This window comes from Cynocephalus volans, chromosome 1, assembly GCF_027409185.1.
Source record: "Cynocephalus volans isolate mCynVol1 chromosome 1, mCynVol1.pri, whole genome shotgun sequence".
NCBI lineage: Eukaryota > Metazoa > Chordata > Mammalia > Dermoptera > Cynocephalidae > Cynocephalus > Cynocephalus volans.
In genome coordinates this window covers 206,227,552-206,250,966 of record NC_084460.1, presented here as the reverse complement: position 1 = coordinate 206,250,966, position 23,415 = coordinate 206,227,552, and the positions used below count along the sequence as shown (strand labels likewise).

The window sequence follows — 23,415 nt, the reverse complement described above, 5'->3', positions numbered from 1 at the left end:
GTAATAAGTATTTTAAAAGCATTGATGGTTTTCTCTTTTTTATTCCTTAGTAGTCCTGGTTTTTTTCTTTATTGCCTAAACCAATTTAAACAGCAAATTTTATTTTTGATGACATTCCATGTCTTTTTATCAGAGTAATGAATCACTTTGTAGCCTTATTTGATGCACATTCTTTTTCCATTTCTGCAGATTACTCCAGCCTAATCTCAGAATTTAGGAGCCTTTCTTTACACTTTAACCTTTGAGAGCTATCTATCCAACTCCTTAGGGGGCTCTATTTTTACTCAGTTGTGGCATTTTGGCAACAGGTAGAAGATGTGATTAACTAGCTTTTTGTTTTCTTCTTGCTTGTGTCCTTTTTCATTTTGTGTAACCATTTAAGTAAGTTAATTCTTACTTTTGTTCTAAAAATTTTTTTCTTACAAAAACTTTTCTACTTCCTTTGAAATATATGTAGGACCCATCTTAAAAAGGTCTCAGATTTGAATCCAAGTAGTGACTTCACTTAATTAACATTTTCAAAAACTACTGGATTGAGATTTCAAGTTCTTTCTAATGGTTCTAAAGTGATTTCTGTATGTCAACACATGAATTGACAGATTAATCCAAGTACTGTTCAACTGAAAGCATCCCAAAAACCTTGTAAGAGTTTTGTGTCTGAAGCTATTGATGGATTTGCTTTTGATTGATTTACATTTGGTTCTTTGTTTTTAAAGCAGAAATAATTTTCCTTTTGTTACAGACAAGTGGTGGGCTTATTTATTCAGTCCACTTCACCATAATTTTTTTGTGTCATATAACTGCAGAAAATATTATTTTAAGACAGTGATCTGAATTTCAACCTAAGATTTTTTATTCTTAATTCTGATGTTGTCTTCAAGGTAATTACAATGTTGCCCCGTGAAAAAAGATATGAAGTATCACACTGTAATTATTTACAATATTAAGCAAGGAATTTATTCATCTTATCTTTTATAAAATCTTTAGATGAACTGATCTATGGTCCTTCATGACAATAATCAAGTTTGCAAAGTGCTCACTGTCTGCTCTTAGTTTCCTAGTCCTTATTTTAATATACTTTTTGTATTAGTCCATTTTCTATTGCTTATAACAGAATACTTGAATCTGGGTAATTTATAAAGATATGAAATATATTTCTTATAGTTTTGGAGCCAGGGAAGGCCACAGTCCAGGGACTACATCTGATGAGGGCCTTTTTCTTGATGGAGAGTCTCTGCAGAGTCCCGTAGCCGCCACAATATGACATGACAAGAATGGCAAGTGCTGTCTTCTGTGCTGTCCTTACAAAAGCCACCAGTCCACACCTAGAATTACCCACTAAGCCATTAATCCATTTATGAGAGTATAGTCCACATGATCCAATCACCTCTTAAAGGCCTCACCTTTCAAATACCGGTAGTCAGATTTCCCACCCTCTTAACACTGGTAAAAGAGGATCATGTTTCCAACACATGAACTTTTGTTTTTGTTTTTTTTGTTGTTTTTTTTTTTATTTATTTTTATTTTTTATTTTTATTTTTTTAATTTTATTTTGTCGATATACATTGTAGCTGATTACTGCTCCCCATCACCAAAACCTCCCTCCCTTCTCCCTCCCCCCCCCAACAATGTCCTTTCTGTTTGCTTGTTGTATCAACTTCAAATAATTGTGGTTGTTATATCTTCTTCCCTCCTCCCCCCGATTTCTGTGTGTGTGTGTGTGTGTATGTGTGTGTGTGAATTTATATATTAATGTTTAGCTCCCTCCAATAAGTGAGAACATGTGGTATTTCTCTTTCTGTGCCTGACTTGTTTCACTTAATATAATTCTCTCAAGGTCCATCCATGTTGTTGCAAATGGCAGTATTTCATTCGTTTTTATAGCTGAGTAGTATTCCATTGCCAACACATGAACTTTTGGGGAATTTTTGTTTACATTCGCCATAAGCAAATTCACAATGTTATTATACAACATAGATAATTTTGTATTTTTCATGCATTTTTTCTTTTGAGAATGCATTATATTTGGTTTCTTTGTGTTCATTGCATCTAGAAATTTTAGTGATGTAAGTTATTTATTTTTCCAGTTGTTAAACCATTAAGTTTTCATCACCGAGGCTTAAATATAGTACTTTAATTGATAATGCGAAACAGATAAAGCAATGTGCAAATTAGATTCCTTTTCAGGGCATTATTAAAGTTCTGAAATTAGTCTTTCTATTAAATTGCTAGTTCATCTAAATAGATTGCAAAGTTAGAAGCCAACTTCTGTTTTTGATAAAGTTCTTCTACATACTATATAGCAAAGTAGAAAGCACTATATTTATGCTGACTTGGAATTGTAATTGAAGATCAGTCAAGGAACGAGAAACCCCAGAAATGATTAAGAAATTCAAGAATAAAATCATGGAGTTGTTCTTTCTGGTTTCATCTTTTTTTTTTTTTCTTCCTGATGGGAAAATGGCCAAAAATTAGGGAAAGTACTCTAAAATTTTTCCCCAAGGTTTAATCATTAGAGTAGTTGTTATCAAAATGCAGCCTGAGAGTCATCCACATGAGAATCACTCTAGGGATCCTTATTTTAAAAGTCCAGTTGTACTGAATCAGAATTTGAAGAATTGGCATTCTGAAGTCTGAATTTTTAACTAGTATCCAAGTGATTCATAGGTAGAATAGATTTTAAGAACTTAGAACATAACCAAAAGATTAGACCATTCCTTTTTTTTGTCCTTTCCTTTCCTTTCCTTTTTCCTTTTTCCTTTTTCCTGACCATTTACAATTGTGTCCTTTGTGTTTGTTGTGTTGGGCTCTCAGTTTCAAATTGCCATGGCACTGATCCCATAATATGTGTTTAAAAAATGAGTATAATGTTAATAGTTTGTTCACCTAATTTCACTTTAACAAAACAGATAAAAAAAGAAACAAAAAATATGGAAAATCAACTTCTGAACTATCGAGCATTTCTAGTCTACATATGCTGTCGTGACCTTTAATTTAGTAGACTGTGACTATGTAATAAGGTCAAAGGTGCTGTTCAGACTTTGGCATAAATACCAGTTTAATACCCAGAAAATGTGTTACTCCTCAAAGAATCTCTTGGGTATTTTTAAAAGAAATGTTCTCTCTCTGTCCTTTAGTGCCCCCTGTCCCCAAGAAATATTTATTCAGAGAGTAATATGTACACAGCATGGAAGACTTAATATAAACTCAAAGTCTTGTATTTTCCTCACCTCCCTACCCTTGCAATCATACCCTCCAATGGCGGTACTGTTAACAGTCCCTCCCTCCCTCCCTTCCTTCTTCCTTCTTCCTTTCATTCTTTCCTCTCTACCTTCTTTCTCTTCTTTTCTTCCTTTCTCCCTCTTCCTTTCTCTCACTCAGTACTAACTGGGTCAAATTTACCATATTATTTTTCTTTTCAATATACTATTTTGCAGCTTGTGATTTACCAATCTGTCCATATTAGCACATAGATAAACCTCACTTTTTAAAATGTTTACATGTTACATAATATCTCATTGTATAGATGTACAATAATTTATCTAACTAGTCTCCTACTAGTTAGATTTAGTATACCTTGAAAGTATATCCCTGAATAAATTTAAAGCATTGAATTTGCAGTATTGCCAAATCAGTATTTATTCCCACAACATGTATAAGTGTCTGTTTCTCCAAACCTTCTCCAACACTGGTATCAAAGTTTTAGTTTTTGTCAATCTTATTCTGTAGGGGAAAAATGGTTTCTCATAGTTTGATATGTTTGTCTTTAATTATTGGTGAGATTGAGCATCTTTTGGTGTTTATTGAACATACTTCTTTGTTAGCTGGTTTATCATATCTCTTCTCTATTATTCCGTTAGATTCTTTGTCCTTTTTTTTCCTTTTTGATAGGAGCTTTTTGAAAATTGAGGAAATTAGCCTTTGTCATTTGTGTTACAGTTTTTGTCATTTGTTTTATTTTCTTTGTGGTATGTAAATTTAAAATTTTCATTTAACTTTATTTGTATTTTCCTTGTGCTTCCTGGATTTGAAATGATAAATAAAATGTCTTTATTTATTATTACTTTGTAATATTTCAGTATTTACTCATCTTTTTTTCTATTATGTGTTCCTTTTTAAATTTTAAGTATTTGATCTATTTGGAAATTGTTTTGTAGTGAGGGGTGAGGTAAAGACCAGTTTTGTTATTTTTCTGGATGGTTGGCCAGTTTTCCTAATGGCATTAATTGAATAAACCATCATTTTTTCTATTGGCTTAAAATGCCGCCTTTAGTGTATACTCAGTTGTCATATATATTTGACCTGTTCCCGTATTCTTTTGTGTTTCATTGCTCTGTTGTGACTTTTCCTTTCTAAGTACCAACTTTTTTCATCACAATTTGGAACTAGCCACTTACCTAAATTCTTTAGGTAATACTTAGATATTACTACCAATAGTAGCAATCACTTTTCTGTTGATTCTTTTAGGTTTGTAGTTATTTGGTCACATTACCTGCAACTAATACATTTTTTTGCCTGCTCTGTTCTAATATTTATATCTCTCATTTCTTTCTCCTGCTTGTGATATTAATAGGAATGTTATTGCTCCAGTAAGCCTTTTTGGTGGTTGCATACTTTTTTCTCATGTGAAGAGATTATCCTTTTTGTAATAGTTAATGATAAAGGGCTTTTTTAAAATCAGGAATGAAAATGAAGTTTAGTAAGTTGCCTGTTTAGCATCTAAAGATTATCATATGACATTTTCCTTTGATCTGTTAATACTATGAATTATAGAAACAGATTTTCTTATATTGAATAGTCTGTTAATTCTTGGACTTGAACTCCTCTTGGTCATAATATGTTATTCTTTTAATGTTCTACTGAATTCTGTATTCTAATAGTCTATAGTTTACTTAAAATATTTGTATCAATTCTTACATGTGAGATTGATCTTTATCTTTTGTGCTGCCTTTCATGTTTTAGTATCAATGTTATGCTAGCTTTTTAAAATAATTTTAAAGGAATTTCAGAATTTTTTTATTTTGTCATAGTCTGGAATAGTTTAGTATCATTTCTTCTTGGCCACTCCTTTCGAAGTATAGAACAGCCCTCTTTTTCTTCCTCCAAGCACACTGGCACTAGAGTCGAGTCGTAACTTGTTGGTTTTCAGCTTTTTATTTGGAAGTTATTACATGCTCACAGAAGAGTTGCAGGAACATGAATAATGCGAAATACATCCATATACCCTTTACTCAGATTCTTCTGTTGGTAACATTTTATCTCATTTGTAAAGCTCTGACTTTTAGTAAAACTTTCCTAAAGACTTGAGGAGAGTAAAAATACTACATTAAAAGCCTAACATTTAACTGCTATTAAAAATGCCAATTCTGTAAGCACATTTGCTCGTATGGAGCCTCTCTGTCCACTCCAGAGCTTTTTCCCTACTTCACTTTTTGCTAGCCCCCATGTGGGCATCTCTAAGCCATGCTTTGGACTACAGGCCTTCTTGAGTTCTGCCACTATACTTGTCTTGAGGGAGAGAAGTTTTCTTTGTCCCATCCTACTACTCTCTCAGGACCATCACTTCTCTAATTTCACCTGATCCCAGTGCATTCCTTTCAGGTGAAAGCCTGCTCCTGTTCACAAGGACAAGACAACTATCAGGAAAGTGTGACAGCATATTTCCCAGAGTGTAGCCTCTTCAGTCTTGAGTAAAGAGAACATCAGGCATATCCCTGTAGTCTTTTCCCTGCTCCCAGTCTCCTGTGATACAAGAACAGATGCATGAAACACATGTGTGCACACACATACCACAAACACCCTATTCTAAGAACAAACAATAATTTTCACACATACCATCTAAAATTCCCTATAGGAAAGAAAATTATAACTTAATCTGTAAGAACAAGTAAATAGTTATGCTAAAACATACACTCCCTTAACAATAATAAATAATAGAACATAGGATTTCAGTCTGACCCTTGCCTATGTGGGTTTCCTTACTTAATTTAGATCCTCGCCGAGATTTTAAGTCTGCATACCTAAACGGGTGCTCGAATAGAGTCTCTTCTAGAACAAATAGGCCACCTATATTAAGGTACAAGCTGCTTATAACATTAAAACTGGAAAAATTTCCAGTTCCAAAAAATTCTTAATCATCAGGCGTCTTCTGTAATGCATATGTATAAAAATTGCTGTTTAAAAGCAATCACAACATAAAAAGTTGAAACTGAAATTCTGTGTGTCAGGATCATTGTTATTTAATTGCTCTTAATAATTACATGGAATAAAACATTTACAAAACCTACAATTATTCTCCTAAGTAAAATGGTGATTTATTATTTTGAAAAGTTGATAAAATGTACTCTCAAAGTTAATATATTCTATTTAGTTCTTCTTATGTACCTACCTAGACATTTGTACTATAAATGAGTCAAGGCTTAGGTTCTTAATAGAGGATTCAGTCTTAACTGTGTTGTAACACTGGAGGGTTCCATTTTAACAAATTCCACTGTAGTTATAGCCAAGGGCTTTAAATCACCTATTGAGTGTAGTTATTCCTGTATACCCTTGACCTTGGTGTTATAACACCGTGCTCTAATCAGTTGAGCTAACTGGCCAGCCTTTGTCATGCTATTTAAAATTCTTCTCAAAATACTGAAATCTAAGTACATGTTTTAAAAGTTTATTTCTAGGGAAAAAATAGTCCCGGATAATAATTGTTTTCCTGTTTACCAATTTTATCTAAAACTAAGTAACATGAAATCAATGTGATTAATATTTAAACTTAGGGGTCATTTTGTCTCTATAAATCCAATTGCAAGTTTGAAAATAATGTAATTTGCTTAATGAAATTTAAAGGTCATCATAGTCTTGAACTTTTTATTAACTGTGTGATCCACCTGGTTTTACATTGGAAAATTATGTTGATAACACTCTTAAATAAAATATTTGACAAATGTTTTCTTTCAAAATATTTTAGGATGTATGTTAAATATCTGTTTATTTATTTTTTAATTTAGATGGGTCTAGGAAAAACAATCCAGGCAATTGCCATTGCTTACTTCTATAAAGAGGAATGGCCTCTTTTAATAGTGGTCCCTTCATCTCTGAGGTACCCTTGGACAGAAGAAATAGAGAAGTGGATTCCAGAGCTAAGTCCAGAAGAAATCAGTGTCATTCAGAATAAAACCGATGTTGGGTAAGAACAACTTTTGAATCTTTAAGAAAAGGAAGAGTTTTCCTTGTGTGTATTTAGTATATATTCATGTTTAAAATGAAATTTCACCTAGAGACTATAGTTTAGAAATAAGAATGTAGTGTGGAGTATTTTATTTTACATTTTAAAATATGAATTATTTATTTAGAACTTAGCAGTATATTTAATTTCTAAATTCCTTTATGATATATTTTTAAAGTAAATATAAAATATGTAGTCTTTTATAAATAAAGTAGATATTTATATACCTTAAATATGCTTAAAACTGACTATTTTAGCATTCAAAAATAAATTTCACAACTTTTCAGTGATTAACCTAAAGTTTGTGGTCTTTTATTATTAGCAACGGTGGTAGATTTTACTTTCCAAGTTGTTAATTAATATGCAAGTTTTATGTGTGACTCAAAAAATTATATTAGCAAGTTTGATTTTCTTTATTATGTTAATTTATAATTTTGATATTTTATGTCTTGAAAATATTTGCTTTGTGGTTATTTGAAGTCCTTACTCTAAAAATCTGTCACAGTATTACTAGTGATTTTTTCTCATTTTGCCTTTTAACCGTTGGGATAAGTCAACCAATTTGAATATTGACTGTCACCTCTCCCCCAGGGTGACGGAGACACAAAGGATTACTCAAAGCCCATGTCTTCTGAGCACTGAGAAGCCCCGAAGGGTTTAATTTTCCACGAACCCTCAAGAGAGAGGCATTCCTCCTCGGAAAATTAACAATGAACTGGGTCTTTTCTCAGTGTTTATTCTCCAGGCCAGAAAGTTACAAAAAAGGAACATAGGTAGTTACAAAGAGAACAGTAAGATAATTGTCATGGCAACAGTCATCAGGTTTGGTTGCACCAAGGACTTCTGCCCTTGGAGCCAGCAATTTTGCTGTGTTACATTTCTTTATCTACAACAGTGATTTTAGCCTGGGGAAAGTTTCCTTTCTTTTGCAAGCTTAACATTTCTATGTGTAATTTTAAAAAGTTAGGTTATACCTGAAACTACAGGGCTTTGGAAGCTAGGCCCTGTGAAATACATTTGCTTTATTAATGTTAGTACACTCCACAATTGACAAGTTATTACATTGAATATCTAGGTGAATCATGCAAATTATCAAGTTACTAGAGGTTCAAAATCATCAATTTCTGAGCCTTAAGTAAAAAGCAATATATCTACCTGAAATAAGTGAGTTAATACGTAGATTTTTTTGATTGTAGTATTATTATACTGTATTGTGTTCTCTAAGACTGTAATGTAAAGACTATTTGTAGAAATAATGTTGACTTTGTGAATGTGGAAGGAAGAAACATTGAAAAATCGGGCTGGCAGTTTAAGAATGTGGTACTGACAACATCAAAGCACCAAGGTCAAGGGTTTGGATCCCTAATAACACAAACATTAAAGGTTCAGATCCCCACACTGGCCAGCCACCTAAAACAAAACAAAGGGTTTGGATCCCCATGCTGACCAGCTCCCAAAAACAAAAACAAAAACAAAAAATATACAAAGTAGATGGAGGGACTTTTCTCTTTCAACCTTGCAACCTTAATTCAGTGGAAAATGTCTTCATGGGCGCAAGAACGTTAGGACAGTATTTGTAAGGTTAAAATAAAATATAGAAAATCATTATGAATAAATCTCCTCTCCTCCAAAAAACTGCATAAAGTTGAAAAGACTTAAGGATTTGGACAATGTAGAATTTAGTAAGGTCTCCATAACCATTTTCTGTTAGCTATACCGTATTTAAATGTTTAAATTTGCTTAAAGTATGTCTTCTCTATCTTCTAATTAATTTGTGTCATCTAATTTTCATCAACATTTTGGAAATAAACTCTTGGAATTAAACAGTGGCTGATATTTTATTTGAATAACATTTGGGGTATGTTAGATAGGACCAGTTATATATGTTTTCTGAAAGATGTTAGCTAAGGGCAGAAAAACTATCCAATGTCTTGCAGCTACTTAAATAAGCAGCTTTAGGTATATACCAACATGTGTTTGCCACAAGTACATTTGTGTATACTCGCTTCTGGCATATACCAGTTATGCCTAGACTGTTCACTAGTCAACACATGGCAGGATAGACACTACAGAGACTGCTGCAGTGGCCTTTGAAGATCTCGTCTTCTGTATATTGCTCACAGTATACCTATGACAGTAATATTAACGCTGTACTCTTCTTCTGCAGGCTCTTCTGGTGTATGAATACAGTGATAAAATCATAGATCTCTGTATTAAGTAGATTTATCCAAGACTTGAAATGCATTTGCCATTTTTAAAAAAAGCAGTTGCCATGGTGGTACTGGCTACTTAGGAGCTCTGCCTTTTCTTTGAAAGTTGACTTAGTGTTTTTTTGTTTGTTCGTTTGTTTTTTATTTTGGGGTTTTTTTTTCAGCTGGCCTGTACAGGGTTCTGAACCCTTGACCTTGGTGTTATAACACCATGCTCTAACCAACTGAACTAACCAGCCAGCTAAGCTCTGCCTTTTCTGTTAGAAAATTGCAGAAGACTGGCTCTGTTACTTATTTTTCACTGGTGATACAGAAAATGCAAAAGTGATATGTTTTAATATTAATGAATTTATTTGTCTAAATTATTTCATTCTACAAAGATTTATTGGTGCCGGAGACCAGCTCCAGTCGAGTTGTGGGTACCCGAAAAGGGGGAGGGAGGGTCGGTGAAAATAACAAACACAGACAGAGACCTCAATGCATCAGTATGCACGTTCTCTCTCTGCGGGCTGTCAGCATGTTGCAGCTGGAGCACAGTAGAGCATGAGACAATGCCTTTTATTTAGATTTTTCTCTGCAGGGGGTTTTTGGGTATCATTTTTATTACATCAGCAAGCTTGAATTAATAATTTAAAAAGGACAGGGAAAGCCAGTTTTTTTTTCTTTCCTTAGCACGTCTCAGGTGATTAGCTCTGTTCTTCCTCCTTTTGGTATCAGATTATCAGATTGGGACCATCTTCTCATTGTCCTGAAGTTAACCTGTGACCTTTTCCGGTTGGCAAGCTGTGGTTAATATCTACCCTATTAACAGGGTGGGACTATTGCAGTTACAAAGTGATAGACAGTACTATCATATGACCTATGTCTATTGCTAAATGTAAGTACAAATTTGCTAAAAGGAACAATGCTAACATTTAAATTCTAATGGGGGGCCTGCCCGTGGCTCACTCGGGAGAGTGCGGTGCTGAGAACACCAAGGCCCCGGGTTCGGATCCCATATACGGATGGCCGGTTCGCTCACTGGCTGAGCGTGGTGCTCACAACACCAAGTCAAGGGTTAAGATCCCCTTACCGGTCATCTTTAAAAAAAAAAAAAAAAAAAATAATAATAATAATAAATTCTAATGGGGGTGTAATGATCTTATGTTCTAATGGAATGAACCTACTATTCATATGGAAAAAGAACAGTGGATATTTGAGCAGCATTATCATGCACATCTTGAGGTTAAGCATTCGCTGTGGCCCTATAGTCTTGATCTAAATGTTAAAGTGTTAAAGTGTCATTGTGCATAGCACCATCCCTCACAAAACCAGTTACTTAGGTCTAATTTTGCAGACTTAACAATTTTACAGCATATATTTTTATCCCAACACCTGATTCTTAATGGTTTATTTAAAACTGGACACCAACAAGTAAAGGGGGTTCTACAGTTTCATTCCCATATACTTAATTTGTCCCAATCATATAATTTTTCATTAATGCCAACCATTCTCTTGCCATTAATATAACCTCCAGTAAATGATGTTTGCCAACTTACATTAGGCTGCAGCTCATATTTAGTCATGAGCGGTGCTTTTGGAACATATGTTGGTGTGGTCAATTTATCATAAGGGCATAATTTTGAATTGTCCAATTTACTCAGATCCTCTGTGGGAATGTTTAGTTCAATAACTGTATAATTATTTGTGTTATTTTTATAATCTTTTGGGAATTCAGAGAACTGCCACGCTAACCAAAATATCGAAAGAGAAGGCAAAAGCCACAAAGCCGAGGCAGGAACCCTTATGGTTGTAGCAAGTGCTCGTAGCTGCGGCCTTGCTAGCAGCTCTCCCTCCAACGGCCTTGCCAACTCGGAGAGGGCAGCCCAAGCTGACTCCTTTAGGATCCTACCATGGCGTGGACCGTTTTAATATTAATGAATTTATTTGTCTAAATTGTTTCATTCTACAAAGATTTATTGGGAGCATAGCACTGTATATACAAAGACAAATAAGACACATTCTCTGCCCTCACCAATCTAATGATATAGTAAGGGAGATAAATATATAAATTAACAATTTCATGACAAGTAAGATAAAGAATATTACAGTTGTATGAATTATAGAGGTCAAAAATCAGGGGTCACTTTAGCACATGAGTTGGTACCCTTCCTCTCTTCTAACCACACTCTGTCACCCCAGGGCCAGGGACCTCTTTGTTGTCACAGTGACTGAGGGACTCTACTAGCCTCTAATGAATAGAACCGGAAATGTTAAATGCCCTGTAATACACTGGATAGCCCTGAAATACAAGTATCGTCCTGCTCAAAATACCAGTAGCACCCAGTTAAAAAACTGCTATCCTTTTCGTGTGAAAGCTTCATTAAAGAGTCAACTAATATTTTAGTATCCACTTTATGCATGATCCTGGGTGCATAAAAGCAAATATTGTCAGAAGGTAATGTTCTTATCCTAGTAAAATGTGGCTTGCTGGATGTCACAATCTTCCAAAGACCCTTTAACCAAAATTTTGGTTTTGGCTAAGCAAAATTTTGAATTTTGGATCCTAGTTTATCATATTTGAAGACTGTAAAGTCTTAAGAGAAATTGAGTTTTAGTAGCAGTACCAATCACCTCTTGTTTTACCCTTTTCTTCTTTCTTCTCTGTGTTTTTCCCCAAAAGAGTTGTGTGGCTTATGATAAATTGGTTACTGAGATATTTTTTAAGTACATGGATTTTCTTTTCTAGGAGAATATCGACCAGCAAAGTGACAGTTTTGGGTTATGGTCTTTTAACCACAGATGCAGAGACTTTGATAGATACACTAAATAATCAGAACTTTAAGGTGGTTATAGTGGATGAATCACACTACATGAAGTCCAGAAATGCAACCCGCAGCAAGATTTTATTGCCAGTAGTACAGAAAGCCAGACGAGCCATTCTTCTTACAGGAACTCCAGCTTTGGGAAGGCCTGAAGAGGTATTAAAATTCTTATACTTTGTGCTTAGGGGGAAAAAAAAAAAAAGGAAAATTGAATCAATCACCTGTTTTGTAGTTTTCAATTTCAAATTAGATGTCTCAAATGCCAGAAGAGTACATTGGAAATTTCCAGATAGCTACTGATGATTAGATATATCTTTTATTATAACTGTTTTTGCTTATTTACATGTAAACTGTAACCATGCTTATAGGTATGTATAAGAAATAGTTTATTCTTATTATAAGGTTTTCATATTTTGTACAAATCTGTAATATTCTTTACACATGTTCCTGAGGTTTTTCTATGGTCTTAATCTTCATTTATCTTATCTATTTTATGTTATAAGATCTTTTGAATTGGGGTTCAATCTACTTTATTTCTTTTAGACTGCATTGTGGACTTCTCTCTGTTCCCCTTTCACTTGGAGATTCACATTTGGGGAGGTAGAGAGGAACTAGAGCTTATGTGCAGACCAGATAATGTACCTACTTAGAATGGAGGAATAAGGCATTTGTATGATACCCCATTTAGCTTTTGCCTAAGAGGCAGGTAGGGTATGGATTGTTTAAAGGGTTGGGAAGAAGAAATGATGGATGAAACTCTTATGCGTCTTAAAGTGTCGAGTGTGTTCCTTAAAGAAGCCCTGTCTGCTAATGAACACTGAGTCATGGAAAAAACATGGGCTTCTTGTCTTGTAGAGATGCTGGGAGAATTAAAGGAAATATTGCTTTGAAAGTAGCTAGCCCTATGCCCTGGCACATAGTAAGTACTCAACATATGATAGCCATCATTATTACTCATTATTAAGCCAAACCTGGGTGACAGCTATTATCATTGCATCTCTAACAGGATTACCTGGGCTCCGATTTTGAATTCTGCTCTGGAAATCTTCTGAGATACACATAACAGTACATAGATAGTGAAGGTAAAATGCTTAGTTTTGCCTTTTATATTTTTTACTCTTGGATACCCACTGGCACAGAGTACACCCAAGTAATTTACTTACGTTATGTTCCAAAATTATGTCATTGAATAATAGGAATGATTATACCTCAAAATCATGAAATGTATCACTCAAGAGAGTATGTAAGATATATATAGTATATATTTAAACTGATAATAAAATGAAATCTCTTCTACTTTTTATCTAGCATAAGAAATAGAACATTGACAACACAACAGTGGTCCTTGTGTCACACTATGATCACATGTCAGTCTTTTTATCCATCACTCAGGGCAGTCACTACTCAAAGCAAGGGTAAATCTCAGTTTTGAGGGTCCTGATTGTGCAATTTGTGTTTGGGACCTTTTAAGAAAAAGAATATAAAATTATAAATTCTAAGTTAGGAGTTTTGAAATTGGGAAGTGTGAGTCCTCCAATTTTGTTTTTCTTTTTCCAGATTATTTTAGATATTCTGGGTCCCTTGAATTTACATATAAAGTTTTTGATCAGCTTATCAAGTTTTGCAAAGGACCCAGCTTGAATTTTTTTATAGGTATAAAAAAATTTATAGGTATAAAAAAAAGAATCCGTAGGGCCGAGCCCGTGGCGCACTTGGTAGAGTGCTGCGCTGGCAGCGCGGCGACACTCCCGCCGCGGGTTCGGATCCTATATAGGACTGACCGGTGCACTCACTGGCTGAGTGCCGGTCACGAAAAAACGACAAAAAAAAAAAAAAAAAAAAGAATCCGTAGATTACTTTGGAAAGTATTGCCGCCTTTACAATATTTAGTCTTCCAATCCACGAATGTGAGATATCTTTCCGTTTGTTTTTAGGTGGTCTTTAATTTTTTCCCAACAGTACTTTGTAGTTTTCACAGTATAAGTCTTATGCTTCTTTTGTTCAGTTTATTCCTAGTATTTTATTTATTTTTTGGTCTATTATATATGGAATAGTTTTCTTAATCTCATTTTAGATTGTTCATTGTTAAGTATAGAAATATAATTGATTTTTGTGTATTTGTCATGTATCTTGCAAACTTGCTGAACTCATTTATCAGTTTTAATAATGTTCAGTGAATTCTTTCAGATTTTTTATATACAGTCCATCCCTTACTTAACGATGGTTCAACTTAAGAATTTTTGACTTTATAATGGTGTGAAACCATCCTGCTTTTCACTTCTCAGTACAGTATTCAATATATCATATGAGATATTTAACACTTTATTATAAAATAAGCTTTCTGTTAGATGATTTTGCCCAACTGTAGGCTAAGGTAAGTGTTCTGAGCATGTTTAAGGTAGACTAGGCTAAGCTACGATGTTCAGTAGGTTAGGTGTATTAAACACATTTTCAACTTAATGATATTTTCTACTTATGATGGGTTTATGGGGATGTAACCTCATTGTAAGAGGAGAAGCATCTGTATAAGATTATCTCATGTGCAGATAGAGATAGTTTCACTTCTTCCTTTCTAACCTCGATGGCCTTTATTTCATTTTCTTACCTAATTGCCCTGGCTAGAACTTCCGGTACAGTGCTGAATGGAAATGGCAAGAGTAGGCATCCTTGTTTTGTTCCTGACCTTAGGTGGAACGCATTCAGCCTTTTACCTTTAAGTATGATGCTACTTATGAGGTTTCCCTAGATTTTCTTCATCAGGTTGAGGAAGTTTCTTTTTATTCCTTGTCTATTGAGTGTTTAATCATGAAGAAATATCTAATTTGTCGAATGCTTTTTCTGAATCAATGAGATGATCATGTGGTTTTTATCCTTTATTCTATTGATATGGTGTATTACATTAATTGATTTTGGGTATTAAAACAAGCTTGCATTCCTGAGATAAATCTTACTTGGTCACGATATAATGTATATAATCATTTTAATACGTTGCTGAATTTGGTTTGCTAATATTGTGTGGATGATTATTGTGTTGATATTTATAAGAGATGTTGGTCTGTAGTTTTATTTTCTTATGCTAAATGAATTTCTCTGGTTTTGGTGTCAAGGTAATACTGGCCTCAGAATGAGTTAGGAAGTGTTCCTTCCCTTCTCGTCTATATTTTGAAAGAGTTTATAAAACATTAGTACTACTTTTTTTTTTTTTTTTAATGTTTGGTAGGATTGTTTTAATGTTTGGGAAGTTATGTGGGCATGGCCTTTTCTTCGTAGGTAGTTTTTGGATTACTAATTCAGTATCCTCACTGAATATATATTCAGATTGTTTTTTTCTTCTTGAGTCAGTTTAGTACTTTTGTCTTTCTTGAAATTTGACCATTCATCTGAGTTATCTATTTTATTGGCAAACAGTTGTTTATGGTATTCCCTTATAGTCTTTTGTGTTTCTGTGTGGTTCGTAGAGATGTCCAGTCTTTCATTCCTGATATTAGTAATTTGAGTCTTCTCTCCTTTTTCCTTTTGTCTTTCTAGCTAAAAAGAAAAGATTGTCAACATTCTTGATCTTTCCAAGAACCAACTTTTCATTTTTCTTTATTTTTTTCTATTCTCAATTTTGCTTTTTTTTTTTTCTAATCTCTATTGTGTCCTTTCTTCTATTTGCTTTGGCGTTAGTTTGCTCTTTCTTTTCCAGTGTCTTAGGTAGAAAGTTAGGTTATTGATTTGAGATCTTTCTTTTTTTCTAACATAGGAATATGGGGCTATAAATTTCTCTCTAGGCACTACTTGTGCTGCAACTCATGTTTTGGTGTGTTGTGTTCTCAGTTTAATTTATCTCAAAGTATTTCCTAATTTCTAATTTCTAAATTCCCTTGTGATTTCTTCTTTAATCCATTAGTTTTTTAGGGGTGTGTTGTCATATAAAACAGATGTAAAGCACCAAAGTTGCTTTAGAAAACACTTTGGCAGTTCCTTAAAAAGATAAAACCATGGAGTTACTATATGACCCAACAGTTTCATTCCTAGGTATATACCCAAGAGAACTGAAAACATATGTTTGTCAAAAGTTGTATAGGTGTTTATAGTAGTGTTATTAATGATATCCAAAAAGTGGAAACAAGTCAAATGTCCATCAGTCGATGGATGGATAAATATAATGTAGTATTTTCATACAGTGGAATATTATTGGCCTTAAAAAGGAGTGAAGTACATGCTACAGCATGGATGAACCTTGAAAACACTATGCTAAGGGAAAGAAGCCAGACAAAAAAGACTGAGTATTATATGTTTCTATTTATATGAAATGTCCAGAATAGGCAAATTCATGAAGATAGAAAGTAGATTAGTGGTTGCCACAACTGGAAGGGAGGAAACGGAAAATGACTACTAATGGATATGGTGATTCTTTTTGGGGTGATAAAAAATATTCCAGAATTAGATAGTGGTGATTACTGCACAACTTTGTAAATATACTAAAAGCCACTGAATTATGCACTTTAAAAGTGTGAACTTTATGGTATATGAATTATATCTCAATAAAGTTATTACTTTTTAAAAGTATATTAAAATAGCAGAAACTACTATGTGTAGCCTATGAGAGTTGTAAAAATGAAAATATTTTATGATACATTGATAGGAGTATAAATTGGGACAGTCTATTTACTGGGCAACATAGTAACTATCGGACCTTAAAAAGCAAATACCTTAAACCCAGCTATTCCCTTTCTAAAAGTATATCCTACAACCCATCTAATAGAAATGCAGTTGGATAGATAGAGATAGATGATTGATAGATATAGATGTAGATACATATACCTACACATACATGTTTGTTGTGTATATACATACAAACACAGAGTTATATGAAGTTATCAATTTTTATAACTGCATAAAAGTAAGAAACAGCCTATATGTGCAATATCAGGAGTCTGTTTAAATATTTCACAGTACATCCAATATAATGGGTTGGCCTTCAGCCCTTCAACAGTTATTATAATACAATTTTTAAGACTATATAAAAATAGATGTATATGTACTTTAAAAGTAGCTAAGACATGTTTTTTTAGGACAAATTCTAATTGTGTTAACAGTATGTATAATATGATCCTCTTCATGTGAATAAAAGAATATATACATATGCTTATATAGGCATAGAAAAATGTATAAACATATATTTAAGAAACAGATAACAGTTTCCCTGAAGAATAAGATGGCAGGGATGGAGGTGGAGTCGAAGGAAGGGCCTTGAAGAAGAAGAACTAGATTTTCTTTTTACTTTTTACCATGTCATTAACTGGCTTTATCATTGTATTAATAATTTACTCAAAAGCGTTACAACATATTGAGAATACTTGTATTGTTACAGCTTTTCATGCAGATTGAAGCTCTCTTTCCACAAAAATTTGGAACATGGACTGACTATGCCAAAAGATACTGTAATGCACATATCAGGTATGACAAACTATTTCTCATAAGCTTTTATCTTTACATATTTACTGTGAACATTAAGCTTTATTAGTCATTCTTTATTCCAGTGTTTTTTAAACTTGTGGAAGGTATGGAAAAATTTCTTCAAGTAAAAGTGTGTGGGAGTGACCTATATGTAAAATAAATAAAAGGAATTGATAATGGTAAAGTTTTTCTTTATTTTTATTTTTTATTTTTTTATTTTTGAAATTATTTTATTCATTTTTATTGACTAGATACCGACAGACACATTATTCTACAGTTTTATGTAAGTGCTTCCTCCACCCTTGTCTCCCAGCCAACCACATGCCTTCCCAGGTAACTGATTGGCAGTTTCTTGCGTATTCTTCTGTAAGTACTCTGTGCATGAACAAGCACATATGATTATATGTGTGTAATATTATTTTATTTCTACATAATAGTAGCATAATACACACATTGTTCTTTAGTTTGCTTTCTTCACCTAATATATATTAGAGAAACTTCCATATCAGTTACTGAAAGAACTTTGCCATTCATTTTAAATGCTGCGTGTATTCCACTGTGTGGAATTTATTTATGTAGTCTATCCTTAGTGGATCTTTGTTTATAGCAATAGCTGTTGCATGCAATACAATAATGAATATCCTTGCGCATGATAGGAGGTAGTATATTATAGAGATTAAGATCAGGGAAATCTAGAGCTAGACCACCTATTTTTAATTTTCACAGCTACTGCTTAGCAGATGTTTCATTTTAGAAAAGTAACTTTATTTCCCCATACTTCAGTTTCTTTAGCTCTAAAAACAATAATTATGACCACCTCAGAGAGTTATGAGACTTATATTACCTAATATAAAGGGCTTAAATAGTGACTGTATATAGTGAGAACTCAGTAATTGTTAGCTATTTTAATATTTCATGTTATAACCATGGGAGTAAATTTAAGATAAATTTATATAAGTGAAATTGCAGGTTCAAAGGGGATGTACATTTTTATACTATTACATTTTTTCAAGTAATGCTCATCAGAAATTATACCAATTTATATTTTCACTACCCATGTGTAAGATTGTCTCTTTTCCCACACCTTGTCAACATGGTGAAATATAAATTATGTTCTCGCCAGTCTGATCTGTTAATAATTTTAATATACATTCGTCTCAGTATGTTATTAAATGCAATTGAGTATTTTTTCAAATCATTTATACTTTTTGTCTGATGATTTTCTATTTATGCTCTTTGCCCTTTTGTATACTAAATGTATTGGCTTTTTAAAAGTGATACCTTGAAAATCTTTATGTTATAGAAATCATCTCTTTATATGTAATACGAGTGTCATGTTTTTTTCCCAATGTGCATGTTTTTGTTTTTTGTTTTTTCCTTTCTACAGTTCCTTCAAGTAACCCCAGATAGTTATGGTGTTCTGATGCTTTCTGATGGGCCCCAAAGTACAGAAATAGGAAGAATCCTTCCCAGCTGTTTGTATGAAACCAGTCTAACATTGTTACCAAAATCAGACAAGATAGCTCAAAAAAAGAAAAAAAGAGACTATTTCTGCTTATGGGTATAAATGCAAAAATCCTCAAAATTAGTAGATTAGTAGAATCCATAAATTAAAAGGCCTAATTGCATATTGACTGTATGCAAATGGAATTCATATCAGGAATGAAAGCATATAGTTTAATATTAAGAAATGCATTAATAGAATTATCCGTGTTATCATTAACAAGGACAGTCTTCATTTTGTCATCTTCATTTATGCTGGGAAGTCATCTGATAAAATTCAGCGTTCACCCTTGATTGCAATTTTTAATAAATTTAGGGTATATGTTTGTGTGTTTATATATGTACACACACATATACACATATGTATTTATGTATGTCTTTCAAACCCCAAAACCAGCAGCATATGAAACACTAAAATCAAAGCAAGGATGTTCACTGTTACCACAGGTTGCCTTTATTCTGAAGATACTAATTAGTTCAATTGCTCAAAAGAAAAATAGGTAAAATTGGAAAGAAAATGGCAAAATTATCATTATTTGCAACTGATGTTATTTATTTGGAAGATCCAAGATTAAAGGATAAAATGGTGTTCAAAACAAAAGAGAATTCATTAAGGCATCCTAGCACAAAGTTACTGTTAAGAAGTCAGCTGTCTTTCTCTACACAAATAATAAATAGTTCTAAAATATAATGAAGAAAAGCTCTTATAATAACAAAATATAACAAGAATTATGCCACTGAAGAATAAGCTTAAAAGGAAATCTGCAAGATCTGTAAGTGGAAAACTCAAAAATAGTACTAAAGGACATGAAAAAAGACAAAAGAATTTTTTTTTAAATGTGCTCTTATTTGACGAGAGGACTTGTTATTACAAAGATTCAACTTTTGCTTGAATTTATCTGTTTATGTTATATCTCCAGTAAAAGTTAGAGGATTTTTCTCTTAGATACAGAAAATTGATTGTAAATGTTATTTGAAAAAATAAACAAGCAAAAAAATTATTAAAAAATAGTGTAATTAAGGTAAGGGAAAGGGATTCTCCCCCTTCTTCTTGCACCAAAATAAATTCCAGATGAATCAAATATTTCAACATTATTAAATAAAACTATAAATAAAACATACAGGAATTCTTTTATAACATTGGTATAGGAAAGTCATAACAATTGATACATTTGACTGCATAAGAATTTAAAAGGTGTCTCCCTTTTTATACAGTGCCACGTCTAAAGTAAAAAGACAAATTTCTAACTAAGGAAAAATTATTTTTGTGTTGCGAATTAAAGAGAAGGCTAATTTCAATAACTGAGAAAAATATGCAAAAAATATAAAACAGTTGACAGAAAAGGAAATAAAATAGTTTTTAACTACGTAAATCTCACTCATAAGAGAAATTCAAATTCTAACTACATGACACCATTTTTTCGCTTATAATTGCAAAAATTGGAACATTTGATAAAATACTATATCAATGAGCATTTGAAAAAACAGGAACTCTCATACATTGTTGGAGGGAATATAATGGATATACTATATACTGAAGGAATTTTGTTGTATCTACCAAAATTTTAAAAGCTCATACACTTGACTCTGCAATTAAAGTTCAAGAAGTTCATCCTGTACTTGTTTATGTATGCTACTGTGTATCATTGTTCATGTATGTTCTTATATATGTATTATCTGCACATGATAGAGTTTGGATGTGTTGTCCTCTCAAAGCTCATGTCAAAATTTGACCCCCATCTTAGTAACGTTGGGAGCAGTTTGGGTTATGAGGGTGGATCCCTCATGAATAGATTAACGCCCTGGGGAGGAGGGCAGTGAGTGAGTTCTCGCTTTATTAGTTCCCTCAAGAGTTGGTTGTTTAAGGGAGCCTGGCACCTCCCCTCTCTCTTTCTTGTTTCCTCTTGCCATGTGATCTGCTTTTACTTGCGGGTTAGTCTGCCGTTTTCTGCCATGAGTAGAAGCAGCCTGTGGCCCACACCAGATGCAGGTGTCCCAGAATTGTAAGCAAATAAACCTCTGTTCTTTATAAATTACTGTCTCAGGTATTCTGCTATAGCAACACAAAACGGACTAATACAACACATATATGTATTATATACACAAAAACATATAGGAGGTATACATACACACATATGCACATATATGAGTAATTAAAGTTACATGGTTAGTAAATAATAAATGACAACAACCAAGTCAGGGAACTGGTTATGTAAATTATGGTACAACCATACAACAGAATACTGTACAATCTTTGAAAAGACTGATGTAACTCTACATGTATTGATAACAAAGAATTTCCAATATATATTGTTGAAAGAAAAAAATTGCATAAAACTGTATTTTGTTATCTTTTGTATTTTTTAAAAAATGTTTATATACACACACATGCACACACACAGATTTTCTCTGGATATCCCAGAATTGTCAACATGGTAGATGCTGACAGCCTCTGACCCAACTGATAGCCTCTGAGACTTCTTTGTAGAAGCCATACAGGGCCCTGTGGAGTCCACTTTGCATGCTGTTAGTTTAGCTATCCAGCGTTAGCATGAGTATCCAGCTGGCTGGAGATTTATAATGAGACCACTTTTCAGTGGCACGTGATCGATGTGTTCAGGAACATGGCCTGCATTGTGTTCTCCATTGAGGTAAATTACTAGCTAGAAGCTCCTTGAGGACACTTGTCTTTTCTAGTGTTATATTCCCAGTGTCTAGCATAGCACTTGGCACATGATATTCAATGTTTATTGCATCATCAAATACTAGATCTTTTTTTTTCCTTCCTAAATAACTTCTTAACATGGATAATGTCATTCATCTGCTAAATTCACAGATGGTGTCAGGCTAATGGAGTTACTCAGACATAACTTTAAACTGCTCTTGAAAACTGATGTAGTGTTTAAAAAAAACTAAGCAGCTCAATCATCTTGGAGAAGGATTTCTTACAATTTAGATATGAAGGTCTCTGAATACACAGGGTTGGACTAAGTGATTTGGATAATCTTTCCCAGCTCAAAGTCTCGTTTTCTTCATATTGACTAAATCATGAACAAAACAGGGATTCCTCTTACAACGAATGAACTAAGAGGAGTTCTTATATCGCTGACACTGTTAACACTTATTTTACTACTATGTAAAAGAAAAAAATGGAAAAACTACTGTCATTTGGCTAATTTCTATTTAGAATTTTAAATTGATGTAGTTTTGTGACTTGGGGTGAGATGGCTATACATTGGTGCAAAATTTTAAGTTAGTTTTTCTGGTGAATGAAGGGCTTAATTAATACACTAAAATCAGTTTTGATTAAACTATAAATCCACTTAGAAGTTGGTTTGACCAAAGTCTCTTTTAATCTTTACCAAGTGACTTTTAGCAGTGCATGGAAATGAAAATTACAGTGATTCTTTGCTACAATGCCACAAATTAATATTACTTTCTTTCATCCAGAAATCAACAGTAGCATCAGTCGTGAGCACTGTTATTTGCCTACCCTCTGTCTTCCTTCCAAGCAGAATCCTGATTTATAAATACATATCTGTAGGACTCAGGGAAGTTGACTGTATTCTATTTCACTGGTAGATTCTGGTCAGTCTAAGCCAGTTAGCACATGGCATTCTTTAGACAACTGTTATTGGTCTACGGTTGGTCATGTCCCAAACATACTGAAGGGAAGGGCTTTATTTCAAGGATGAAGGGAAAGAGGCTTGCTCTTAAGCTGATTATGAACAAGGAAGAATGTCCTATTTTTTTGTAGTAGCTGTCTTTTAATCATGTGGGATATCAGGCTAAGATGAGGCCAGCTCTTTGATGGCACAGTGGATTGGTGCAAGGAACCTGGGACTCAACCAATCCAGGACTCTGAATTTACTGTTATGTGTTGTAATGCATTTCTTTTTTATTAAGCCATCTTGATTCAGTTTCAGTTCCTTGCAGCCAAAATTGTGGTTCCTGATACATCATACCTAAATATTCATTTTGCTCCTATTATAAGTCTGTTTGACATGATGCTAAGTATTGTTGGGAAGCCCTTAATCACAATTCTTACAGAATATGAATGCCAAAAGTTTGCCAACGTAAAGCAAACATATTTACTGTATTCACCTTTTGGGGACTGGAAAAACCTAAGTGGTCAATAAACATTTCTTTTTCTGTTTTCTGAGTGGAATTCATCATATGACAACAGAAATGTATACCTGTCCCTTTCTGACTTAGTGATGCAAACACTGTCTCA

The 23,415-nt window shown here is 33.4% G+C and overlaps 1 protein-coding gene across 1 annotated transcript in view; it reads left to right on the top strand.

Moving 5' to 3' along the window:
• ZRANB3 (zinc finger RANBP2-type containing 3) overlaps positions 1-23,415 on the top strand; it is a 242,000-nt gene that overhangs the window by 122,341 nt on the left and 96,244 nt on the right. The window contains exons 4-6 of the mRNA XM_063077303.1: positions 7,002-7,180; positions 12,158-12,389; positions 17,593-17,678. Coding sequence (XP_062933373.1) covers positions 7,002-7,180; positions 12,158-12,389; positions 17,593-17,678 — 497 coding nt within the window. The remainder of the gene's footprint in view (positions 1-7,001; positions 7,181-12,157; positions 12,390-17,592; positions 17,679-23,415) is intronic.